The sequence below is a fragment of the Cervus elaphus genome, chromosome 22 (assembly GCF_910594005.1).
Source record: "Cervus elaphus chromosome 22, mCerEla1.1, whole genome shotgun sequence".
NCBI classification, from domain to species: Eukaryota; Metazoa; Chordata; class Mammalia; order Artiodactyla; family Cervidae; genus Cervus; species Cervus elaphus.
This window is the reverse complement of record NC_057836.1, coordinates 47,910,594-47,937,140: the sequence shown is the minus strand read 5'-3', so window position 1 is coordinate 47,937,140 and position 26,547 is coordinate 47,910,594. Positions and strand designations below refer to the sequence as shown.

General features: G+C 48.0%; 2 protein-coding genes across 2 annotated transcripts in view; one reads left to right on the top strand and one right to left on the bottom strand.

The window, feature by feature from the left end:
- TIMP3 (TIMP metallopeptidase inhibitor 3) overlaps window positions 1-25,107 on the top strand; it is a 58,633-nt gene extending 33,526 nt beyond the window's left edge. The window contains exons 2-5 of the mRNA XM_043882284.1: window positions 12,047-12,129; window positions 19,154-19,265; window positions 20,012-20,133; window positions 21,220-25,107. Coding sequence (XP_043738219.1) covers window positions 12,047-12,129; window positions 19,154-19,265; window positions 20,012-20,133; window positions 21,220-21,417 — 515 coding nt within the window. The 3' untranslated portion in view covers window positions 21,418-25,107. The remainder of the gene's footprint in view (window positions 1-12,046; window positions 12,130-19,153; window positions 19,266-20,011; window positions 20,134-21,219) is intronic.
- Window positions 1-26,547, bottom strand: part of SYN3 (synapsin III) — a 459,000-nt gene that overhangs the window by 286,665 nt on the left and 145,788 nt on the right. The gene's annotated exons all lie outside the window — the stretch shown is intronic.

Below are 26,547 nucleotides of genomic sequence, written 5' to 3'. Positions count from 1 at the left end.
AAAAAGCACCAGGGCCTTCTTGGCATCTGTGCTGAACAGTCCCCGGAGATGGAGCAGAGAGCAGATAGTGCAGTTTGTTGAAACCACAACAAAGTCGTCTACCCATCTCTGATGCATTTTGGGGGCAGATTCGCTGTCTGCAAAGAGTCTTCTGCAGGTCTGGGAGGCCCCTGGGCTTTCTTGCTCCAGGACCTAACGTGGAGTCGCCCAGCTCTCCGAGCAAACACATCCCAATTAGCAGAAAAGTGAGATAAATACTGTAGACGACTCCTGAGATGTTGCCAGCTGTTCTGGTCTCACAAAGTGACCTGACCTGAGAGTGCCAAGTTCTGAGAACCATTCGTCGGCACGGTATTTTTCTGGGCATTGCTTCAAAGGGGCCATAGCTGAAGACCAGGCTGCTATTCTGGTAGCCTCTTGTGTGGGATAAAGTTTCCCATGGGCCCCTGGGGAAGGCTGGAGTACTTGGTGGGTGGAGGGTGTTCTGAGCACCCCTCACCCATGTGCCTGCATGACAGTGAGCAGGTCAGCACCTCTGAACTGAGTGGGATAGAACCTTCCAGAGGTTGGTGTGCACTCTGGACTCTGGGACACACTGGAGCTGAGCCTGACAAAACACCCTGGAAAACTCCCGGAAGAGGTTAATGGGCTGGAGAGGAGGGTGTGGGGCAGACAGAGTCATTAAATCTTAACTTTGAAGATCACAGATAGGATGTGAACTGGAATGGGCTCACTGGTGAGTCTGATGCTTGGTGGGGGCAAGCAAGGCTTGGTCTTGTTTCTAGGTCTTTCTTGAGGCTCTGGTACCTACTCATTTAGGCCCATGTTATCATGAGGTCTGCTGGCAGGACAAAGTGATAAGTCTTCATCACTGCCCTCAAAGAGTGAAAATCCATCTGAGAAATGACATTGCCATGTTTTGGAGCAAGGCACCCTTCCCCCACAAGCCAAGCATCCCTGCCTACCTCTTGGATTTCACTGTCCCTTGCCCCTTGTCGCACACTCTGCTTTCTGTCACTCTAATGGGCTGGGCTCTCCTGCCTCCAGGCCTTTGCCTCTGGTTCCACCTCTACCTGAAGACCTTTTCCTTTCCTTTCTCTTGGCTGCCTTGTGGTGATTTTTTCTTAGATCCCAGCTCAGGCAGGATGCCTTCCATAGACATATTCATAGCACCACGAGGGCTGGATGCAGGGCTGACTCACTTGGGGAGGGAGGACCATCTTCAAAGGGAGGTGGTGCTAGCATGATCTGGGTTTCTAGGAGGCCAGTGAGTCAACTACCTCCAAGTGTTCACCAAGCATGATTAGAATCGCTCTGCAAAGCATGGTCAGGAGGGGACTGTCAGCACCCCAAGCATGGGAAGTATGCCTCGCTTGGCCGGGGGTGTCTGCTGCACGCCCCCGTGGCTCTCTGACTAGGACCACCTGGCTCATCTCACAAGACAGAAATAAGCTTCCCTGACATGGGGGCTTCCTCCACCTGCTGACTGCAGAACCCCAAGGCACAGCACAGGACCTGAGGCATGTAGTCCCTCAAATACACCTGAATGAATAGCATGAGTGAATGAATTCATTCCAGTCACTCATGCGAAAGGAAGAGGAGGAGGAGAGAGAAGGGGGACAGAGGAGGAGGGGTGGGTACCACTGACCTCCGTTAGGATGCCGCGTCTTGGGTTTGTCATCTGTGGGTGGAGTTTGGGTGCTGACCCTCTCCAGAGACGTGTTAACTGGTGTCTCTTGTATCAAGACCCTGTAACCCACCTCTTTGGATGCGAATCTTCAGTATTTTGGGATCAGGGTCTCATTCTGGCTTTTCAGATCACACTCTTCCCTGCACCCCTCTTATCTGGGTGACCCTTAGGCGTTGGGACTCTGGAACCTCCAGCCCCACAGCCTAAACAGGAAACCATCCCTGTCTCCCTTTATTGTATTACCTTTGATTCCCTCCTGCAGCGTCATCCATTCCTTCAGTCAACAAACATTCTTGGGGGACCCCTGCCACATTCTGGGCACTGTACTCAGTGCTGGAGCCCCAGATGCAGCCCCCACTGTTTAATAACTCAGGCCAGTGAGCACCAAGAAACTGATTACTAAGAAGTCTGTGTGGGAAGAAATGAAGCTGAGCAGAAGATAAGAGGGACCAGTGTGGCCTGGGATGGACAGAAGGCTTCCAGGAGGAGGTGGCATTTCAGCTCGGTGGGTTGTGCAGGAAGGAAGATTGTGCGGACAGATGCCCAGGGAGAAAGTCATCCTCACAGAGACAAGGGGCATTCCAGGACAGGCCAGTGTAGTGGGGCACATGCAATGGGGGGTGATGGAGGCTGTGGGGGGCAGGTCTTGAGGGAGGGTCCCAGCTCTGGAAGCAGTATATACATCGTTGAGCTCCTCAAAATAGTCCTGTCGGTGCTGGGAAACCAGGAAGCCTTAGGATGGGATTGTTGCTGCTATTTGTTCTTGGGAGAATGAGGGGGGGCTGTGGGCGAAGGACCAACCTTGCCCACTTTCTGTGCTTTGGGATATTGATACTCCTTTCCTGATTGCACTCTCAGAGCAAAAGCCTCTGTGAGTCTAATTGTGCTTGGTGAGGACTTTAGGGCAGCTGCCTTACTGGCCTCCTAGAAATCCCAGATCACACAAACACCATCTCCTGTCAGAGCTGGTCATCAAGCCCTGAATTCAAGGACCAGCCAGTCGTGGGACTTTGCTCTTCCTGGGCCAAATGACCCTTATCTTTCCCCCAAGTTGGCCATGGCCACTAGAAGAAATTGAGAGTAGCTGACTTTACAAGTAGCTGGATTAGAAATGACATATCTTAATACCACGTCGAGGCATGTGCCCAGGTAGTGACTCTTTAATTTTGCCTTTTAGAAGTTTAAAATTGAGGTCACCATTTGAAACACAAAAGCAGGAGTGAGATGCAGATTTTGTTTGTGTTCCCTTTGCAATAACTTCTAAATTCCAGGCAACTTGACCTTTCTGGGACTGTGTTCCTTTCCTCCCTCCTCTGGCCCCTTCATCTCACATACAACAGACGTCAGCAGGGGCCCCTTTGTGTTTCCTGGCCTGCTCATGCAGAAATCCAGTGCTTACAAGGTGAGGAGAGCTAGGACCCTGCCAGCCCCCTCCGCCCCTTGCCAAGAGTCCCAGGACAGGGCATCCCCAGGACAGCCTTGCCGGGGGGCGGGGCGGGGGGGCGGACCTCAGAACACAGGAACGCACTGAGAAACAAGAATCTGTGCAGAAAGAGGTTTTAATATCCTCTGGGTTTTAATAGCTTTCCCTGAGATGGAAACTTGGGTTGAAATGATTTGCAGCCCTCCAGATTTTTCTGAGTGTGTGTGTGTGTATTCGGGTTTATTTTTAGCTGCAGGGGTTTATTTCTTGCCAAAAAAAAACCTGCTTAAATAAAACCAAGATTAATATTTTTACTTAAAGGAAAGAGTTAGTCAGGACAGGCTTTGAACTGGAGACTCCCTATCTTGATTGGGAGTGCATCTTAACAGTCTGGCCTTGGCTTTGACATCAACAAAAAGGGCCTTTGAAACAGACAGAGAGAAGTGCCCTCGAGGGGCCAGGACAGGATGCAGGAAAAGCCTATTTGTGAGACGTCTCTGAGGAGCATTCTTTTCCACACAGCCTGCCCTGCCTGCCCGCACCCCTCAAGTTCTCCAGGGCCTTCTTCCCGGAAAGGTGGGACTCTGCTCACTCCCAGCTGTTTTCCTTAGGCTCTCCCCACCAAGTCTGGTCCGGGTTTCTATTATACTTCCTCTGAATTCAGATAAAGCAAACTGAGTCTCTTCACCAGGATGAGCTAAGACCCAAATCAGAAGCCACCTCTGGGGAGCTTCTGACACCCTTCCCTGGGACAGGCTTTGCCCCTCTTTGTGGCATCCTGGCTGTGTTTGCCAGGTTTGAATACCATTCACTTGTTTCCTTTCCTGCCTTTCCTATTTCACAGTAACTCTGTTCCAAGTTCCTCCAGGGCTTCATTTATCTCCAGATCCTTGTGAACTTAGTACAATAAACTATCACTGGACAGATGTTTATCTGACCCTGTGAACTGGGACCTGCCATTAGCCCCTTTTGATAGAATAAGTCTCAGAAAGACTTGGTCATTTGCCAGAACTTGCTCAGAGGAGCTTTTTTTTTTTTTTTCTTTTTCAAATTGTCCTCCACGTGGGTGGCACTTTTAGCTTCATGTGCTCAGCAAGTACATATTGGGGGCCTACTATCCGCCAGGCTCTCTTCTGGTTGCTTGGGCTACAGTAGTTATAGAACAAAGACCTGCTTGCTCGTGAGGCTTACATTCTAGTGGGGAGAGACAATCAATGAACACACAAGGTCTCTATAACACGGCAGATGGTGGCTGGTGTGTTGAGGCTGGCCGGCAGATGTAGGGAATGCCTGGGGAGGAATGGAGGGGGTCAGGGGAGGCCTCCTGACCAGGTGAAGGAGGGGGTCATGTGGTTACTGAAGGAAAAGTGCTCCAGCAGCGGGGCTGCAAAGGCAAAGGCCTGGAAAGGGTGGCTTGTTTGGCGCGAAGGAAAGTAGGAAGGAGGTGGTGTGCTGGTGTGGAGCCCGTTGCCATTTCCTGAGTCGGGGAAGCCGATGGGAGGCCAAGGTGTGGGTGGGGGCTGTTAACAGGAGCTCAGCTTTGGTTGGGTTGAATCTGAGATGTTGTCTTAGACTTCCAGGTATATAAATGTAGACTCTTGGATATGTAAGTCAAAGGTCACGGGAGTTCTGGGTTGGAGGACGCAAAAATGTGGGGGCTGTCATCTGTACAGCTGGTATGAATAGCACAGGCTGCATGTGAGTAAGAGGAGGGTGAAGAACCCTCTGCTGGACTGAGTACCATGCAGGTCATGGGAGAGAGCAGTTTTGGTAGAGTTGGGGAGGGGCATGAGGTCATCCTAAGAACCTTTTGAGCTTGGTAATCATCACACCAATTTATAAGCTTGGATAGGAAGTGTCCTGCCCAAGGTCACACGGAAATAGGGCAACGACTTCATCCAGGTCCCATGTGCTCCATGCATGTTCATTCCAGTGTATCATGGTCACTTCCATAGGGTTTTCCAGATCTGACCTTTCAGCTTCTGAGTTTTTCCAGAGGGGCTTTTGGGGTTTGGGGTGGTCATGACAAACAGACAGGGAACCAGAAGGATTCGGTTAGGGTGGACCCCGTAGGCCTCTGCCTCCCACCCTTAATTCCTAAGGCCCTTTCCTCAAACACGGACATCATCAAAATGTCATCAAAGTGTCCCCAAAGAGGCAGTAGATCATTGAAGAGGTGCTTGAAAAGGCCACAGGAGGTGGATGCTAAAGACCCTCAGTAGATGAGGAAAGGCTGAATTATAGGAATCTTTTGGGTCCCTGGTTGTCTCCCTCTGGTTAGTACATCTGAGAACCTACAAGCACTCACCACCAGCAACACGGCCATATATCATCTATTCAGCTTCAGGGTTACAAAGTGCCTCTTTACATGTGCATTGCCTCACCTAATTAATCACTCTGATTAACCTCAGGCTCATAGTGTTGTGCGAAACCTCATGGATCATTAGGTTCTGTGGTTTTTAAGTTTTTTTTCTTCTTCCCTGAAAGCCTTGCTGGGGAGCACAGGGTGCTAAACAGATGACACCCTGTTATATTGCTGATGGTGATTACTTGTGGATTCCTGTTACTAATCAGAGGACATGTGTGCCAGAGATTGGAAAGGGGAGTGGGTAGTCAAGAGGATGTAGGGGTCAGAGGGGATTATAAAGGGGTTCTTCCTCCTAGAGACAGTCTTCTCTGATTCTTAGCAGCACTGACAGTGGGGCGGGGGGAGGTGCAGAAAAAGTACAAACTCTTTTGCAGTCAGTACAAATCTCACAGAAAAATTTGGAGCCAGTCTGCTTTCTTGGGGGCCTACCAATTTTTTTCCCCCACTGGACACAAAACTGTTCTCAGGGTATCTGATTTTCTTTTCCATAGTTGGAAGATGGGGACCATAATAGTCACCTCATAGGGCTGCCATGAGGATAGAGTGAGATAACATGTACATACTGCTTGGCACATCAGAGGGGTTCCATGCGTGGTAGTTGTCACCAATGCATTCTAGTTCCTTCCCTCTTCTCTAGACTTACTGATGGGATGCAAAGCAAGGCACGGAACTGAGGGTTAATTAATGGAAAGGCAGCTGGACAAGTGAGAGAGCCTGATACTGCCCTACTTGCAGAGGCTGAAATGCAGGCTGTCCATGATGCATAGGAAGTGAGAACTGCTTGGTGGCTGAGCCAGGTGGGCTATAGAATCTCTTGCTTATTGGCTTTATTGTGAGTACTCTGACCTCAGAAACGACCTTTCCTTTGTCACCCTGTTGAGAATGACAACTGGCAAATAAACATCAGGTGACCATTAAACAAGCTGGATTGCAGACATCTCCCCTTCCTGATTTCTAGAGTGCTTCCATGGGAGTGGGCATCATTTTAGAACTCCCAGACCCCTCTCTTCCTTTAAGTCCAGACCCAAGAGATGGGTGATCCCAGGGTCCAGGCTTCTGTACCTACCTAGATCCTGCCTGCTGCTGTCAGGACAGCCTTTCTCTGGGGTTGACATTAATAGTTATTTCTGCTTTTGGAGGAGTTCATACTGTCTTCTGGCCAGGTGTGCCTTAGTTATTCTCGCTGTTGTCCTAACGACTGACCATTAAGCCAGCAAAAGGGCCTTTGAGAGACAGGTATGGGGCAGTGTGTGTGTGTGTGTGTGTGTGTGTGTGTGTGTGTGTGTGTGTGTGTGTGTGTGTGTGTGTGCAGTGTGTGTGTGCGTGCGTGTGCAGTGTGTGTGTGCGTGTGCAGTGTGTGTGTGTGTGTGTGTGCAGTGTGTGTGTGTGCGTGTGCAGTGTGTGTGTGCGTGTGCAGTGTGTGTGTGTGTGTGTGTGTGTGTGTGTGTGTCCGAGGTAGTATCTCACCCACTAGACCACGAGATGGCTGAATCAACTCCTACATCACGGAGAGGCTCTGTACTGCTCTTGACAGGATACTAAAAGATAGGCAGAATCTAAGGTCTTCCTTTGGTATACATTAATTCAGGTAAAGGATCCTTGCTCTCAAAATAAGCCAAATTCCAAACAGTTTGGAGCAGAAAGGTCTGGATTTGATTGAAGATGGTTGGCTAGGAGGTGGAAGGAGAGGATGAGAGGTAGGGCCAGCTCATGGCCCTTTTTTGAATCTCTGAATATGCTGATGAACAGCAGATGTGCACTTTCGGGACACACCAGTAAGCTGCATTGGAAGCAGAACCCTGTTGGCATCAAAATTGGTTTTCGCTTAAAATTTATGCTGCTTGTGGTCTATATTACCATGGATGGGTGGGGGCAGGCAGCATACAATTATTTCTGGAAGGAATGTGCCTTGTTTTGCTTGTTTTTGTAAGGGCTTATTATTCCTCCTCCAATAAATAAAAAAATTATTTAAAGGAAATAAAGATAATTCTATAGAGATCCATGTTTGTACCTGGATCCTAAGATGTATGATATTTCCTGAGGGCCCCACATACATTTGGGCTTCCCCAGTGGCTCAGTGGATAAAAGAATCCACCTACAATGCAGGAGACACAAGAAACATGAGTTCGATTCCTGGGTCAGGAAGATTCCCTGGAGCAGGAAATGGTGACAACCCACTCTAGTATTCTTGCCTGAAAATCCCATGGACAGAGGAGCTGGTGGGCTATAGTCCATGGGGTTGCAAAGAGACTAAGCACTCACAAGCACATACATTTAAATATCTATATGCCAATTGTATAAGTACATAGAGCCTGGTCAATTTCTTATCTGCTTTTGAGTTAAAATATTTCTTTTGAACTCCATACATTCAGAAACCCAGGAGTAAAAAAAAAAAGGCCCCCAAGACTGAGATTTCAGGCTCACCTCACTCCCACTTCTCTGACTGGTGCTAGCCATGAAATTCTAAACTTTGTCTTCCTGCTAGAAGGTACTTGCTGGAGGTGGGAAATGGGACTTCTATTTCCTGTTGCCACTTCCAACAGTACCCAACCCATTTTCGCGGACGCCTATCCAGTTCAGAGCCCATGTAGGTTCAGTTGGTGGAGGACACTGGGGAGACAATGTGGGGGCTGCTGTCCAGCATGGAAGAGAATAAAGAAAACCTGTGTGTCCAGCCAAGCCCATCTGTGCAGCTGGCTTCCAGCCGCCACATCAAGGTGGTGGGAATGGTCAGACGTTCTGCCAACTTCAAGTTTGGAAACTGTTTTCTGTTGTTGCTGAACCGTGACCTCCCTGTACCTCCCCTGTCCACTCTGGTCCCCGGGCCAGCAAATGCCTTGGGGGCATCCTGACTGCCAAACAGGAAAGTACAAAATAGCACACAATTTGAATTGCAGAGGAAAAACCGAAGCAAATAAAGACATATTAATTCACCGACCAAACAGGCGGATTTGGGGTTGGCCAGTGATTTTACTTTGGATGGACTCTGCAGATCTATTTGTGAGAGCAGAATGTTATTTCAGTTCAGTTTAATGCAATTTTGTTTTTGTACAGAAAACACTTGGTGTGGCCTCTGTGCTGGGTCATCCCTGCCTCAGTCTTTCTGGACCAGGACCATGGGATCTTGTTTGGTCCTGGCAGGTCCCTCTTGGGTTATATATGGATGATGAGATGAGATAGGCACCTGTGATAGAGTGGGTGCCCCAGGCTTAAAAACACCTTGTAAGTTTGTTCTGACCACCTCTGTTCCCCCACCTCTCAATGAAATTTTACAAGACTAAAGTATTTTGATGAGCTTGTCTTTCTCCTCGTCCTAAGGAGAAGCCCCAGGCCTCAGCTTACAGTGCATGTTAGAAGCCTAAAGATGCTCAGGATGGACACATAACAGAAGTCATGGTAGTGGCAGAAATACTAATAATGGTGACGGCAAACACATAGGGTTTGGGATGAGCCACACACTGTCCCTGGTGTTTGTACTACTTAACCTTCACAGCAACTTTATGAAATATTGTCACAGATTAGGAAACAAAGGCACAGAGAGGCTTAGTAACTTTCCTAAGGTCCCACGGCATCAGGGCTGGGATTCAGACCCAGGCAGTCAGGTTCCAGAGACCAGGCTCTTTAATACTATGTCATGCTGCTCTTCACTAGTAATAAGCACATCACTTATGAGCCACATGAGGGGCACTGGGCCAAGACAGAGAGATTTAGGAAGCAGGAGCTCTGGGGACACAAGAATTTGCCTGAGGCTGGACATAATGGAGCTCAATTATGGAGCACAAACTCAAAGTGGCTTCCTGATTACAGAAACTTACTTTCCCTTGAACTATTCTAAGCTCGGACCATGTCAGGGTAAGGAAGGAACTGGCTCCCTGTGCATGCAGAAACTTCCAGAAGTAGCCAGCTTTATAGAACAGGTCTGCTTATGACATGTCATGTCTAAACGAATGCAAGTCATTTTTGAGCCAGGAAAGCACAGACGTTACTACTTAAAGGAATCCCTTCTGCTTTTTTCCCTCCCAAGCCAAGGTCTCACTCCTTCGTTTACCTTCTGTATTAATGAAGCAGCAGACGATGGAGCCAAATCAATTCAGGAAGAATCAATAGGAAAGTCCTGGCAAAGATGCCTTCTGCCCAACAGTTAAGCTGTTACAACCTGCCTGTGGGAGTTAATGTAGAGGAAATAGTCCCTGGGGCCTCTGGGAGGATGGCTTCCTGCCAAGGATGCTGTTTCAAAGTTGGACACAAAGATGGAGGCAGAATCTTTAGGGAGCTTGGCCTGGGATCTTGCCAAGCTCTCTTTTTTTTACAGCATACTTGAAAACAATCACTTGCCTCTTTCACACTGAGCTGCCTTGCCTAAATTGCTAAACTTGCCAATAGGTTCCATGTTTTGCCATCCCTGGCAGCTAAGGTTTGGAGGGGCCCTTGATTCATCTGGGGCCTGACTTCATGTCTGACTACAAGAGTAGACTCTAAGCTCATGTGGGGAGAAACAGGATAGGAATCAGCTGGAGTAGGGAATAGACGATGAATTGAGAAACGCAGTGGGACATCCAAACTGGGGAAGGATGACAGATTTACCAGAATAGGCAGGTGTGTGTGTGTGTGTGTGTGTGTGTGTGTCTGTCTCTGTGTGTGTGTGTGTCTGTGTGTGTGTGTGTGTATAAAGGGTAACCTATTTGACAAACATTTATTGAGCACCTACTCTTTTTTGGGCTAAGTGCAACCTGAAGTAAAAAAGAGTGATAAGATCCTAGCACTGAAAGAGTTCAATCTGTAATTCAAACATGGCTACTATAATGCAAAATCCATTCCATTCTGGTTAAGGTCCTTCCCTGGTAGCTCAGACGGTAAAGAGTCTGCCTGCAACACAGGAGCCCCAGGTTCGATCCCTGGGTCAGGAAGATCCCCTGGAGCAGGAAATGGCAACCCACTCCAGTATTCTTGCCTAGAAAATCCCATGGACGGAGGAGCCTGAGAGGCTACAGTCTGTGGGGTTGCACAGAGTCAAACATGACTGAGCAGCTAATTCAATGAGAGCATCCAGCTCCCTTTGATGGAGACACTCTCTGCCCCTCTGATGGCATCACCTCGATCTCCCTGACTTTGTTGCTAGTTTTTGTTATTAGACAATTTTTTCTTCGGCTGAGTCAATGAATGCAACTTCTTTGCTGTTTCCGAGTTCCATCTGTAAAATCTATTTGAAGACAACTGTTGGGTGTTTCCTCTTCACATACTATAGAAAAAAGAAGCCTCTTACAATCTCCAAGACAATCCCTCTCTTCTCTGTGTTCTTACTGCATATACTAAATGCCTCTCTTAGTCTTTGTCATACTGGCTCTCTCTAATTCTTTTTATATTCATAATCAACTAATATTTACTGAGCAACTCCCTTCAACCAGATGTTGTAATAATAAATTTCGTAAGATGTTTTGTTTAATTCTCGTTCCAATTCCCAATCCTCATTCCCTGACAGGTGGTACATTCTCTTTACAGATAAGAAAATTGAGGCTCAGAAAGAGGAGGTTGTTACATTTCTCCCAGTTTCTGTATCTGTGGAATGTGGATGCTAATACTGACCTTGTAAGGCAGTTGTGAAGAGTAAATAAGTAAAATGTACTTTTGCAGATAGTAGGTGTGTGATAAATGGGAGCTATTTTTTTTCCAGTAACAATCCTTTCATGGTCAGCCTATTTCATTTTGCCAGTGATGATGATAATAATGATGACAGTAATAACATTTACCTAATATACACTCTGTCCAAGATATAGTGCCAAGAGTTTCACATGCATTACTTGCCTAATCAATTCAGGTAACTGGTAACATTATTATCCTGTTTTATAGAAGAAGTTGGAGGCCAGAAACAAAGTTACTTGTCCACAATCATAATAACCCTAAAGAACAGGGCTGGGATTGGGAAAGTTCAGTTGGCTCCTAAGCTCTTGCTCCCAACTGCTTCTTCCTCTACCACACCTTAAAACTGAGCTGCTGTCTATTGCATCCCATGCGATCTAACTGCTGGGTACCAAGAGCCCTATCACAGTGCCACGTGGGGCATGAAGGGAAACTGGGGTGCATCACAACCCTGTGGATGTACGAGGATCTGGCAAAACGTAGGCATGCAAAGGAAAAGTCCCAAATGAGGAAGAGCTCAGAAAGGGGTCTGGGAGACCATGGGATTATCAGAGGTGCAATGAAGAGAGGGCAGGAGGCACTGAGAGGAGAAGATTTTGGATTATGGTGAAACCACAGAGTCACTCCTCCAGAGATGACTGCAGCCTGAAATTTCTGAACAGCAATTATAAACATTTAGGGAAATTAGCTCCAAAGATGTCTGCTTTCCTTTTCTCTCTTCTGCTTTTCCCTGCCTCCTACTCCCCCCATCCCAGGGTTTCTTATCTGAATTCTTGCTCTTATAAACACAATCATCTATTCTAGTTGCCTCACTGTTACTAAGAAAGCAATTCCAGGCACACCGCAGCTGGATGCCAGCCCTGAGATGTGGTCCCTCATATGGTTCAGGCCTCCCTAACCTCCCTGTTTGTCTTGCCTTTTTCTCCAGTGATCCGGGCCAAGGTGGTAGGGAAGAAGCTGGTGAAGGAGGGGCCCTTTGGCACGCTGGTCTACACCATCAAGCAGATGAAGGTGAGTGATAGCCCGACCCCAGGCTCCAAGAGGGTTTGGGGGTGGGCGGGGGGCAAGGTTTCTGTCAGAGAGTCTTGGCCAGTGGAGGCAAGTGGAATTGGACTTCGAGTGTGTTAGCTTGGTGTCTGAGCCCCACCCACAGCCCCTCTTCCTGGCAGGAGAGGGCGTAGATGAGGCAGCAGAAAGGGAAGGGTGGTGTTGGTGGTGGCTGTTTCATCCCAGAGCCAGGGCAGGTGGAGTCCCTCAGAGGCAGCTGTTAAGAAGCTGGGCTCTGAAACCAGACAGCAGACAGTCCTGTTATCTAGTTACTATGAGCTATTGGCTAAGTCACTGGCCCTCCCTGGGCCTCAGTCTTTCTGTCTATAAAATGGGGGCAGGTAGGAATGTTGACTAGATGGTCTCTACGGGCTCTTCTGGGGTTTGACTTTTTAGGATTAAATAATGCCTACATTTATGCAGTCACTAAGGTTACAACTTAGGTTTGACCTCTCAAAACTTTACATTGAACTTACATCAAAGGAACCTCAAGCCAAAGTAGGAACTGCACCCTCTTTCCCTGTTTGCTTGGGTTTAATTGTCTTCTCCCATCCCAGTAGTTAGTATCATCTACGAAGCATATTCATATAACTGAGCATATTTGTGAGCACATTAACATTAGGAAACACATGCAGGAAGCATGCCTTCAGAAAAAGCACATCAGATTAGAAACCTAGGGAGGCCGCCGCCTAGTCTCAGCTCCATCCCTCCACTTGGCTCACTTGCGTTAGAACTGCCCCCTTTCCTGGGCTGAGTTTTGCCATCTGTTAACAGTGTGGGGTGGAGCCCTCCTGGCTCAGGCATTTCGGGATTCTAGGTGCCCTGGGACATGGGCTGTGTTGCTTCTAAGCAGGAGCCAGTTTGGGTGCCTTGGCACAGAGGACTGGGCCTCTACCCCGAACAGCTTGGCAGCTGGTCCATCACTCTGTAAGCACCTCCTTGCATGCAGCACTCTGCCAGGAACTGTGGAGGCCACAGGGGAGATGCGGTCCCTATGTTTAGGAACTATAGTCAGGCGAGAGAGCAGACATGTGCGTGGCAAATCAGGAGTTTGAGATGGGGTGTGCCCAGGTCCCAGTGGACTGCCAGCCTGAGTACAACTCAGTGCTCATATGTGCATTCTCAGCAATTAGAGTGGGACCAACAGGGACGCAGTAAACGCTTATCCATAATGAGGAAATGAGGAACCCTGCAGAGGAAACAGTCGTGGGGAGGACTGAAAAGTAGGGAGAGACACAGCCCTGGGTGGTACCCGGCCATCTCGGAGGCAGACCTCCAGGCCTCATAATTCCTGCGTCCTGAAGCCCGAGGTTAGATGTACTGAGTTTGCAGAACCTGTTGCTTTGGATTCAATTTTGGAAACATCCACAGCCTTCTGGTTATGTAATGTCCAGAGTCAGCCCTGGCCAGCTGCCCTTGGCTGCCCAAGCCTGGTCATGGGACCAGCTTATGTCTTCAGACGGCCATGGGGAAAGAAGAGTGGGTGGAGGGGGGACCAACAAGAGCAGTAACAACCCCAAACCCCACTGTGTAACCCCTGGAAGCTGGCAAGCAGATGCAAAAGCAGATTAGACAAAGGCAGAGGTTCAGGAGATGCATTCCCTGTCTTCTCGGAAACAGCCCTTCCCACTGTGAGAGACGCTCTGCAGCTAGCAGAGCGCTGGGAGGGGAAGAGCTGGGGGCAGCAGTTCCTAAGCTTGCCCAGCTCCTCTCCTTCCTTCAGGGCCTGGATGCCAGGGTCACCAGAGGCCTTGCTATGGGCACAATGTCCCGTTCCTGCCTCACTGGGGTAAGAACAGCCCCCTGGGCATTGTTTAGAGGCCAAATGACACTTGCTCACCTATCCGCTTCAGAGAAAACACACCCATTCCCAAGATGCTGGTCTTAGGCTGTTCATTCACCATCTTTCACCCAGGTCCATGGATCAGAGTGCTGGGCATTAGAAAATAAAATTCCCTGTCTCACTTGTGACAGAGGCTCAAAGAGAAATGAGTTGCCCAGAATCACACATTTCATTAAGGGCAAATCTAGTTCCCAAGCTGAGGTGTCAGGACTCCTTCCCAACCCTGGGTGTTCTTTACATGACTCCCCAAATCTCCCTGAAATCCTACTTTGATCATCAACCACCATCTAGTACCTTGGTTAACTCTGCCCCTGCTACCAGCCCACTATTAGCTAAACCATAGAACTGGTCACTGCCCTTCTATCCAGAGAGGCCACTGGATTCTGCTGGTCTCCAGGTGCTGACGGCTAGGCTGAGAAGGTGCGGGACAGAGGAGCAGGAGCAGGCCGTCCTCCCCTCCCTCACCCCCTTTCTCTCTTCCTCCCTGCCTTCTCTGTGCCTGCACTGCGCTTTTCTGAGCTGAGGATACAAAGATAAGTGTTATAATGAACAGAAGGCTCCACACAAGTAACAGTGAATGAACGTTTACGATGTACCATGCATCCTGATAAGCCTTTGCATGGGTCAGTCCTCACAACAGCTCAATGAAACAGATAAACATTATCCTCTGTTTTACAGGTGAGACTTGAAAGGTTATACAGCAGTCGAGACCACTTCATTAGAAACTGGTAACTAGAGTGAAATTAGAGTTTTTGCCTACAAGGAGATTACAGAGCAGCAGGCTGATTCACTCTTCCTGCCCACTTTGGGGGCTCCCCCCACAACACGCCATTTGTATCTAATTCCCCTAGGAAACAAAAGGAGGTTAGCCTGGGTTTGTGGATTTGTTATCCAGCAGTGTAGCTCTTGACTTGCAAAGGGTGTTTGGAAAAAATCTTTGTAGGAAGAAAGGGGAAGAGGCCTGAGAGGGGAGCCTGCAGGAGTTTTGGCACTGGTCCCTGGGCGCTTTGTTCTAGAGGATTAGAGTCTACCCAGAGAGTCAGCTGCGGAAAGCAAGGACTCCCTTAAAGCACGGCTAAAGGAACTCAGAAGACGTGAGAATTTGAGCTGCGCTATCTTACCTCACTCTTTTCTGAGTTCCCAATCTCTCACCCCCAAATTTCTCACCAGATGAAAGGCAGGCAGACCCTCCCCCATATGCTAATTCTGGAGCCTCCGGTCATCCTCTCAGGTATATCTTGAGTGTGCAGAGGAGAGACAGGGAGGGTGTTAGAATGTTGAGGCAGCTTATTGCAAACTCAGACTTGGAGATTAGCTGGGGCTAGGCTGCGGAGCAAAGGTGGAAGTTCCCAGAATTGGATGTTCTAATCTTTGGGGACCTTATGTCTCATCAGGACTATGAGAAAGCATCTGCTTTGCTGTGGCTATAGTTTATGCCAAGGAAACCCGCTCTCAGACTGGCTACAGAGGACAGCATGTAGGGGACATGATGTCCCAGCTGGTCTCGGGCAAAGTCCCATGGGAAGGCCCGCTGGTCATGTGCTGTGCATGTCCTGACCCTGGGGAGGACAGATCTGCTGGACAATCGGATTGCCTGGCCCCCAGGACTTCCTTCCTTCAGGGCTTTGTCTAATCAAAATGAGCAATGGCAGCCTCTCGCCTTTGAAGCTCCAGCTGGAAGCCTCTCTGGCCACGCCCTCCCTGCGCTCCCCCTCCCTCTGGCCGGCCCACAGGGAGGGGGAGCCCCCCAGCCCCCCACAGCCCAACGCCTGTGGCTCTGTTCTGTGCTCTGCCTCCCCAGCTAGACAGCCCGGCCTGTGAGAGAAAATCCATGCACTTGGTACTTCAGGCAGGTTTCTACTGCCTCTGAAACTCGACTGCCTGTGAGAACCAGCGTGAGCTAAATGAGTTCCGGCTAGAAAGCGGCGGCCAGCACAGTGCTGATCTTCCACAGGAAAGTCAGAAATATCTGACATAGTGGGGACGGTTCATGCTGCGAATATTGATAAAGACCAGGCGACATTCCATAAGAAACAGGCAAGACTCCCCAAACTCAGAAATTTCTTTCTCACATTACTTGCTCCTTCACTCCAAGGGAAGTTAAGTTCTTGGAACTTCATGTACTTACTATCATGAAGCGAGGCCGAGAGGCTTGTAAAGTCCAGTGTGGTGTGTGGGTATGTATATATGTGTGTGTGTGTATACATACATATACAGCAATGAAATATTATGATGGAATATTTTGCAGCCTGAAAAAAGGAAATGTTGTCATTTGTGACAACATAGGTGAGCCTGGAGGACATTATGCTAAGTATAATAAGCCAGACACGGAAAGAAAAATATTACATAGCCTCATTTATTTGTGAAATCTAAAAAAAGTAGAATTCTTAGAAACAGCGAGTGGAATGGTGGTTATCAGGATCTAGGAGATGCAGAAAATGGGAGATATTGGTGAAAGGTTGCAGACTTTCAGTACTGAAGTCTGTGTGAGTTCTGGAAATCTAATGGACAGCATGGGGACTATAGTCAACAACATTGTATGACATACCAGAAAGATGCTAAGAGAGTAGATGTCAAGTGTTCTCACACATAAAAAGGTAACTATGTGAGGTGATGGATGTGTTAACTAGCTTCCTTGTGGTAATCACATCGTATACATATATCAAAATAACCCTTGCATACCTTACATTGATACATCTTTTATCTGTCAATCATACCTCAATAAAGCCAGAGGGGAGTGCAGAAGAAGCAACCTGCCTACTTCTGAAACCACCTTTAACTACTTGTACCAAGAGACGAGGCTGGGCAAGACATGTAGGAAGAAGGGGACCAAGTTCTTCTGTCTGCTCATGATGAACTTCAGTATAATTTGTTTTAAAGTAACTTTAACTAAATGTGTGCCAGGTGGTATTCTAAGGCATTTAATTCTCAAAAACACCTTATAAAGTCAGTGGGTTGTTGTTGTTTAGTCACTAAGTCACGTTCAGCTCTCTGCAAACCCCTGGATTGCAGCACGCCAGGCTTCCCTGTCCTTCACCATCTCCCGGAGTTTGCTCAAACTCATGTCCACTGAGTCAGTGATGCCATCCAACCATCTCATCCTCTGTTGCCCCCTTCTCCTCTTGCCCTCAATCTTTCCTAGCATCAGAGTTTTTTCCAATGAGTCAGTTCTTTGCATCAGGTGCTTTGCCCCATTTTAGAGATGAAGCAACTGAGGCCCAAAGATAGTAAATGACTTTCCAAGAAGCTAATAAGTAGCAGAGACAAGATACAGACTCAAGCTGTCTGTCTATAGAAATTGACTTTACCATTAATCTTCCACTGAATTCACTGGACTAGATTAACCACCTTTCCAATTCCAAGATTCTCTGATTTTAGGACATTATAAACCCATTATAACCCTTCTAAATTTTTCAAACCAATTCTAGGTCTCTATGGCTATAGACATAATAATACTTTAGGATCAATATTTAGATTAAGTTAGATTAATATAAAGAAAAGACAACAAAATGAGTAAAAATCTGCCTAACTTGACCATACATTTACTACAAATGTATTTTCAGAATTGACCCTAAAAGGCAGCTCTGTATTTGTCAGACTCAGTCATTTATAATGTATTAAGATTCTGACTTTGTGTGTAAGTGCTAGAAACCATGTTAAAATAAGGTGTTCTTCAATGCAAAAGTAGCAATGATGCTAAGCTGATTTCAACAAGTTGAGTTCTTACTGGGCAGGGCCTTGATTCTCACTCATAAAGCAGAGAGGAGATAAAGGGAACAGACCAACATGGAATAAACTGAGGCTCCAATGGGCTGTCCTGAAAAACCTAGAGCGAGTACTGAGTTGGAACACTTGCCAAAACGTCAAGGGTAATCCACACCAAAACGAGAAGTTGCTGGGCCTGGAAGTACGTGCAAGGGACGTTCTCCCAAGGCCACACATGATGGCATGCACACAGAGCCCTCTTAGGTACGGTTTCTATTAGAGCCAGAGAGGCACCATCCGCCACTGAGGAACTGGGGGGTGGGTGTGACGGGCCCCTGCCCCCCGCAGCATAACTGAAAACGTGAAGACAGAAGCCGCCCCCACACCCTGCTCTTGGCTGCATTTCCTTGTTTCGTTGGAGAGCCTCGAGGGGGAAGAGGGTTGAGAAGGGAGGCCAGGTAAATTAAAAGCACCTGCACTGATGGTTGTACACAATTAGAACAGTACTCCCCTTAAAAAGGAAGTCGCTCCCAAACCCTGTCAGTCCAATAGACCCATTATGATGGTGGGGCAGGGGGAGGGGGAAGGGGGGCTCATGGACCACCTATTCCCGCCAGGCAATAACCACTTAAAAGAAAACAGGGAGAAAAAAACCACCCATTAGATTGAATGGGAGACACTTAGATGAGACACCAGTGAGGTGATGTCTGGCTTTTTATTAATTACCATAAGTAAATTAATAACGCATGCCAGAACTAAAGCAGAAACATTGTCTTATTGGAAACCCTTGGGATAACCCCAGAGACCACCAGCCATCCAGGGCTGAGAACTGGGGGATAATGGGATTCAGCAACACCTCGGTGCCCCCTCCCACCCCTACCAGCTCACACGGTTAACAGTTGTCTCAACAGATCAGGGCCCGCAGCACGCTCGTGGACTTGACCTGGAATCACCAAGTGGGTTCAGCCTCCATTATGTTCACACTGCCGGCTCTGAGCACATGCTGAAGAAGGAGGCACATAGCTATAAATGGCACCTGCCTGCATCAGGGGCCCTTAGCCATGAGCTTGTGAAGCTGCCAGGGAGACGGCATAGGATAACGGTTAAGAACAAGTTCTCCTGCTTACATTCCTGTCTCTGCCACTCACCAACCGTGTGGCCTTAGACAAGCCGCTTAACCTGCCTGGGCCTTGGGCTCCTCGCCTATAACATGGAACGGGAGGTGTGACTGGCTGGATGGGAAGGTTTCTTGGGGAAGGCACCAACCCTGGCTCAGAAGAGAGAGGAGCAGGTGGCTTTGCCTCTGGAGTGAAGACCCTTGGGCAGGTAGTTCAGTGACCGGCCACAGTGGCCTCTTAAGGAAATCCCATCCCACAGCCCAAGTGACAGCATGTGTTCTGAGGTCTGGTCTTCCTCTCATGACATTCCTTCTGCCCACAGATGTACCGAGGATTCACCAAGATGCCCCATGTGCAGTACATCCACACAGAAGCTTCTGAGAGTCTCTGTGGCCTTAAGCTTGAGGTCAACAAGTACCAGTACCTGCTGACAGGTAACGGCCCACTCCAGCATCTAGGTCAGGGTTTGGCCAAGGTCCACGGCTCTTCAGTTCAGAGGATGAAGGGGTTGTAGTCAGAGCAGTGTTCTCAGGGCCCTGGTGATGTGCCCGCTGAGTTGTAAAAGAGTTATCTAGAGCTGAGTCTATCTTACTCGGCCAGTGGTGGGAGCTTGAAGTTCCTACGTGAGGCTGGGTTTTACTTATTTTTTCAAATTAATTTTTATTGGAGTACAGTTGCTTTAGGAAGCTGGGTTTTAGTCTCCATTCTACCACTGATTGGGGAGGAAATCTAGTTTTGCAATTTCTCAGCTTTACTATAAGTAAAAAGAAATTGCTAGTACCTATTGCTTTCCACATCTGTCAACCTATTAGGTCTGTCTTTTAAAGTTATCCACTTTTAGGCAATCAGTGGAGAAAAGGAAGAAAACAAAAGCAAGAACAAAAAGTCACTGATGTGAGAAGAGAAAGTTGGTCTCTGACCCCAGCTCCAGTGCTCACTGGGTTTGTGGACCTTCCACAAATCGCTTAACCTCTCCAAGCTTAAATTTTCTGCATTTGGAAAATGGGAATACAATCCATCCTAAAAGGTGTTGGAGAGGATGAAATAAAATCATGGGACTGAAAAGTACATAGTACATACATTTCCTGGCCTAAGGAGATTACTCAGTAGGCATGAATTCCTTGTCTTCTGGCTGGGTTCTGGACAAAATAACTCTTCCCTTGTCTCTTTCCTCCTCTAGGCCGTGTCTATGATGGCAAGATGTACACAGGACTGTGTAACTTCGTGGAGAGGTGGGACCAGCTCACCCTCTCCCAGCGCAAGGGGTTGAACTATCGCTATCACCTGGGTTGTAACTGCAAGGTAAGCCCCAGGGAGCAGGCAGGGGAGGTGCTGGCTTGCAGCCCTAGAAACGTCAGCTCCTCCAGTACTGGGCGCTGGGCCCTTGGGCTGGGAAGGGCGTACATGTCAGGCCTGGGCAGAGGGGCAGGTCTGAGCAGGGGTGGAGAGGAATGTGGCACCTATGCTGAGCAGCGAAGGAGAGGAAAGAATGCCTTTCTGCTGTAATCTGTGCTGCCCACTTTGCAGCTGCTGGGGCAAGAGAACTCTTCAGCATTCTTGACCCCCTGCCCCCACTGTGGCTCAAGGTTGTAGAAGGTACAGGATCCTTAATGGCAGGTCCTGCCAAGCAGTCCCAAGTGGGCTTGCCTAGGCAGCTGACTCACTGGTGGCCCCCACCCAAGGCGGCTTAACTGGTACAGGACTGCTGATACCACTTGCTTCAGAAGGTCACTCTTCAACCTGGCCCAACTTCTTGACCCGAGCACAGAGTTAGGGCCCACAGCCTTGCTGCTGTGGGAGGCAGTTGGGCCAGTCTCTCAGTTAATTCTCCTAACAACTCTGCAAAATTGAGAGAACAGTGATTACTACTATTATAGTTTTAATTATCTCCATTTTGCGGATGAGGAAACAGGGGCCCAGAGAGTAGTTAGGCCTAAGTCACACAGCTCACTAAGTCTGATTTCCAACCTATGGCAGCTGGACTCTACATTTTTATGCTTTAATCTTTCTGATTTCTCAATTTTGTACAACTGCTGAGAACTCCCATGCTTGCCTGTTACCACCTGAGAGGAAAAGCTCTCCCAAATATCTAATTCTACCACTTTCTGACTGTGTGACTTGGGGCGAGTTACTTAACTTCTCTGAGGCTCTATTATTTGTAAAAGGGAGATAAATCAGTTGTGAGAATTAAAGAATAAGATAGAAGCACTCAGCAGAATGTCTGGTACACAGTAGGCGCTCAGTAAATACTGGTGAGTGTTATTTATATTGTCCTCACTAAGGGAGGGATGTGGCTGGCCTCCACCACAGAGAACTCAAGTTCTGAGTCCAAACTTGGGCGAGCATCAGGCCTAAGTCCACCAACCTTTGGTTGTTATCTCACTGCAGATCAAACCCTGCTACTACCTGCCTTGCTTTGTAACCTCCAAGAACGAGTGTCTCTGGACCGACATGCTCTCCAATTTCGGCTACCCTGGCTACCAGTCCAAACACTACGCTTGCATCCGGCAGAAGGGTGGCTACTGTAGCTGGTACCGAGGATGGGCTTCCCCGGACAAAAGCATCATCAATGCCACAGACCCCTGAGCGCCAGACCCGGCCCCACCTCACCTCCCTCCCTTCCCACTGAGCTTCCCTTGGACACTAACTCTTCTCAGATGATGACAATGAAATTAGTGCCTGTTTTCTTGCAAATTTAGCACTTGGAACACTTAGAGGAAAATCTATGCTGTCATATGGAGTTTATTTGGAACCATCCTCCTGGCCCCACCCCTCCCTTTTTTTTTGGTCTTTGACATCACCCATTTCCACCTGGAAATCTTTGGTGTCGTGCCAGAAAGAATGAGGAATGGGTACTCCTATTCTTCGTGATGATATAATCTATATTTTTCTAGGAAAACAAAAATTGAAAGACTACCCGATTAGGGCACTGTAACATCTACCCTTCTTTCTTCTTCCCCATCTCACCATCTCCCAGGCTCTCCTCCCTCTGCCCTTCTCTTCCCTCTTCACAGTACATAAAGGACACAGACAAGGAGGCTGCTGAAAAGCCAACTGTTTCAAATCAGTCAAGGGCAGCCAGCAGATAGACCCAAGGTACGCGGAAGATCTCACACACCGAGGAGATGCTACTGCATGTCCTCACCAGGCTGTGTCTGTCTGTGTCTGCACGTCAGAGTGAGGGAGGGAAGGAAGAAACTGCAGGAGGGTCTGGATGATGCAGCACACACACAGTTCCCCCATCCCACCGATGCTTGGGTTGACCAGATGTTTCTGCGTCTGGAGCAAGCAGCCAGGCCAGAATAACTTCTTGGTTGATGAAGACTTAAACATCTGCCTGAGGTCAGGAGGCAATGTGCCTTAGACAAAAGCTCAGGTGAGAGACTAAGATGAATGTCTTTCCTCTCCTTACTTCCCACGAGATTTCCTCCTGGAAACGTCTTCGGTAGATCTGGCCAGGAGCTTGCCTTTATGTAAATTGGAGAAATATGAACACCATACACTATCCACAGATATAGAACAAGTAGATTTGGGTAGAGGATATTATTTCCAAAGTAGCATTTTAGTTCACCTAGGGGGGTGTGTTTGCATACACATTTACATATACCCAAGTGGGGACATAAGCTAATTTTTTTTTTTTTTACAGGACACAGAATTCTGTTCAATGCTGTTAAATATGCCAATAGCTTAATCTCTTCTATTTTGTTGTTGTTGCTTGTTTGAAGAAAATCATGACATTCCAAGTTGATCTTTTATTTTTTTTTTTCATTTTAATTAAAATTTGAAATTCTGAGCACCCTCAGCATCCCTCTAATTGGGGTCATCTGACCTCTGTCCTCCTTTTCTCCTGCTTCATGTTTGGGGCCTTCATGTAACTGCCTTTACTGGCGTGGCTCAGATGGGAGATGCGAGTTAGTGTGGGTCAGGGCCTGGGCACAGGAAGGAAAGCTGCAGTGTCCTGCCTTGGCTAGATGGCCACCTTTCCTGGGTCTGGGGACAACTTGCTCCTTTTCCTGTAGCTTACTGGCAGGTGAATGCCACCTTCTAAGGCCCTCACCTCATAGAATTAAAAGTGGTGGTCACTGGGAAAACCTGACTCTGCAAACAGCTGTAGGGTTTTTGTTGTGTTTTTTTGAAATAAAACTATAATATAAATTCTCTGATTAAATAAAATTATTTTAAGTTTTAGTGTTGACAGTGAGATGCCAAGAGTAGGTGATAAAGTATATTTTACAGAACTGAGGATGCTAGGATGGTTACATTTAACATGATGGCTCTGTCTCTTTTTTCAGATTATGGGTATTTGTCCTCTATTAGTATTTGTATCTTCAGTTCATTCCACTTTAGGAAACAGAGCTGCCAATTTAAACGGGAGAAAAAAAAGAAGCAGACAACACAATGTAATGTCTCGCTCACAAACACAAATGCCCAGGCAAGGTGTTTGGCAGAACCTCAGAGCGAGAAGGCAGTCAAGGCATCTGGTTTCCTCCAGACTGGTCTCATTACCTAGTACCTTTCACCTTGTGGTTGTGACATTTGGCATGCAAGAAACAGCAAGCTTTGCTCTCTCAGTGGGGCAGCGTAAGCAGAAGGAGCTGAATTCAGCAGGCCAGTGGTTTTTAAGGGGTAAGCCCCAGACTTGGTGTTTAAAGATTTTCTTAATTTGAACCTCAAAGTTCTACAAGGTGGAACCCCTAACCCGATCTGCACAGGTGCCCTCCCACAACTGGACATCAGTGTGACCTCCAAGAGGCATCTGGCTATTCTTGGTCCCTGGTGGGGTCACCTCCACTCACACAAAGAGGGACTTGAGGTGAGGCCTGAGGACAAATCACCTGAAGTTTCCCTCTGAAAAGTTGGTGGAACCACAGTCCCATCTGCCAGGCCCTGGCGAGGAGAACAGCAGGTCCTGAGCAAAGAAGGGTCCTTTGCAGAGTGATGTCAGAGGGCGGTTTTTGAGCTTTCTATAAGCTATAGCTTTGTTTATTTCACCTGTTCACTTACTGTATAATTTAAAGTCATTTATGTAGCTGAGACACCTCCGTATTTCATTCATTTCATGAACGTTTTATTTTGCTAAATCTTATGTCATGTGTAGGCTGTAATATGTGTACACTGTGTTTAAGAGAAATGAAAAAAACAAAACCCACATGCCACCATTTTTCTGAATCAAATTCTACAGTGGAATGGAGGGTAAAGACTTCTACTGTGCAGGCAGCTAGACTGGTAAATGGGGGAACTAGAAGGAACGAGCACTGCAGAGTCCTCTAGACTCCTTCCTCCCTGTTGGCATCCTAGTGCTTTCTGGACTACGAAGGAGGAGAGAAAAAACAGCAAGTACATTCACATCCTTGCTCTGTATCAACTGGTCCTGGGCACTCTGCTGGTTATTCCCATTCCTTTTCCCCTCTAGTCCATCCGTCCACCCCATTGAGAGCCATGGTTTCACCTAAACATCCAGGGCCACGGGACCTGTGATTCTGAGATGTCTTGGCCTCCTCTGGCCCTCTCTTCTGCCTCCCTATGCAGGAGGCACCACATCTAGGCTCTTAACTCTCAGGCCAGTGCTCCATCTTGCCAGCACTGGGAGACTCCTGTGCTTTTTTACCCTTGCACAGCCCCAGAAACATGGCAATCAGGCTACAGCCCATGAGCACCATTTTTCATACTGTGGTTCTTGAGCAATTAAAAAAACTGACTTATTGGAACAGCTGTCTCAGAGAAACTGTGGTCCCCAGAAGACAACACCCTCCCCTGCCTCTGTCCTTCATCATGTGCTAGCTGACCAGCAACATGGATTAACCAAAAATGACACCCAATGTTTGGCTCCTGGCTGTGAAAGTAAAAATATCACTAAAAGAGTTTCACACAAGAAAAACACTTTAAAAATTCTGACGGCAAAAACAAAACACAGTGGGCGAGTGTTGGGGAGATGGATTATCAACAGCTTCCAAACCGGCTCCTGGGAGGCACGAGAAGGGCTCACGGTCCGAGGGGAGGGGCTTCATGAATTCTCCCAGGCACCACCCTCCTTCCTCCGTAGCTGGTCTGCTGTCCTGAGACCCAGAAGTGATGGAGAGAAACCAACTAGAGAAAACCCTGTCTGGAAGGAATGTATTTGTTGCTAAATTTTGTAGCACTGTTTACAGTTTTCCTCCATGTTATTTATGAATTTTATATTCCGTGAATGTATATTGTCTTGTAATGTTGCATAATGTTCACTTTTTATAGTGTGTCCTTTATTCTAAACAGTAAAGTGGTTTTATTTCTATCACATACCTGCAGTCTCTTGCTTTTTTGTGTCCTGACCGCCACTGGGGGTTATGGCGACCACAGAGGGTCTCAGAAGTCAGGTCCTGCCTGCTTTGGCCCCTGGCCTGAGTCGCTTCCCTCCATTCAATTCCACAGTATGGACCCACCCTGCCCCAGCCCTTTCCCCAGGCGGGAGCATTTTCAGGAGAGGCATCCTAGACTTCCTGTGGCAGCTAGTCCAGCTCTGACCTTCTTCCCTGATTCTATGACCAAGGTTCGCCCCAGTTCTATGGAATCTGGATCAACATCTAATTACCTGTTAGTGGTTCGGGTATTCCCAGACTGGAGCCCTGACTTAGCCTTCCCTATTTTCTTTCTTAGAATCTCAACCTAGTGGAAGTGGGAGGGGGAGGCTCAAACAGCAGTCCTTGATGCCAAATGCCTGCCTGGAATTTCAAGTATGACTTGGCCTAGTTGGGAATGCCAGGAACTCACTACAGCCGTGCAACACCCCTCCCCCACCCCGGCCCCACTCAGAACTTACAGCTGGGCCTGACACCCTCAATGGGCTGGGCTGGCGGCAAACCCCTCACCCAAATATTATCCCACTGTTGACAATGTTTCAAGGTATGGCTTTGCCCCAATTTTAAAACTACTCTATTTTGAGAACCTATTGTACGCCACTGAGAAGGCAATGGCACCCCACTCCAGGACTCTTGCCTGGAAAATCCCATGGACAGAGGAGCCTGGTGGGCTGCAGTCCATGGGGTTGCTGAGAGTCGGACACGACTGGGCAACTTCACTTTCACTTTTCACTTTCATGCACTGGAGAAGGAAATGGCACCCCACTCCAGTGTTCTTGCCTGGAGAATCCCAGGGACGGGGGAGCCTGGTGGGCTGCCGTCTGTGGGGTCGCACAGAGTCAGACACGACTGAAGTGACTTAGCAGCAGCAGCAGCAGCAGTGGACGCCAAGCACAGTACCCTGTACACATGACCGTGTTAAATCACAACAACCCAGTGAAGTGGTTCCACCGTCATCCATGGTTTTCAACCAAGGAAGCTGAGGCTCACAGAGATCCAAAGGCTAGTAAGCAGACAGAACTGGGGTTCAAACTCAGGCTGGTTTGAGGATAAATCCTAAATTTTCTTCACCGTTTCTCACTTTGTTGGAATATGCCGGGTTCCACATGCCCCCTTCTTGTTCCAACCAGCACACCCTGGCTGGTAGGACACCTCACTAGATCAGATACAAGGGAAAGATGGTCAATGAGAAACATTTTTGCCTGCTTAGACTGTCCCCCCACCTGGAGACACCTATCAGTGTCTCCAAATAGGACTTGGAAGCTCAGTTGCCTAAGCTTGGGACTAAAAGCAGACTGTTGGAACCCTGTTAACCATCTTGTGCCCCAAGACTCGTGTTCTTTGCAAGGTATGCATGGGGCCATGGCCCTGCATTCCTTTA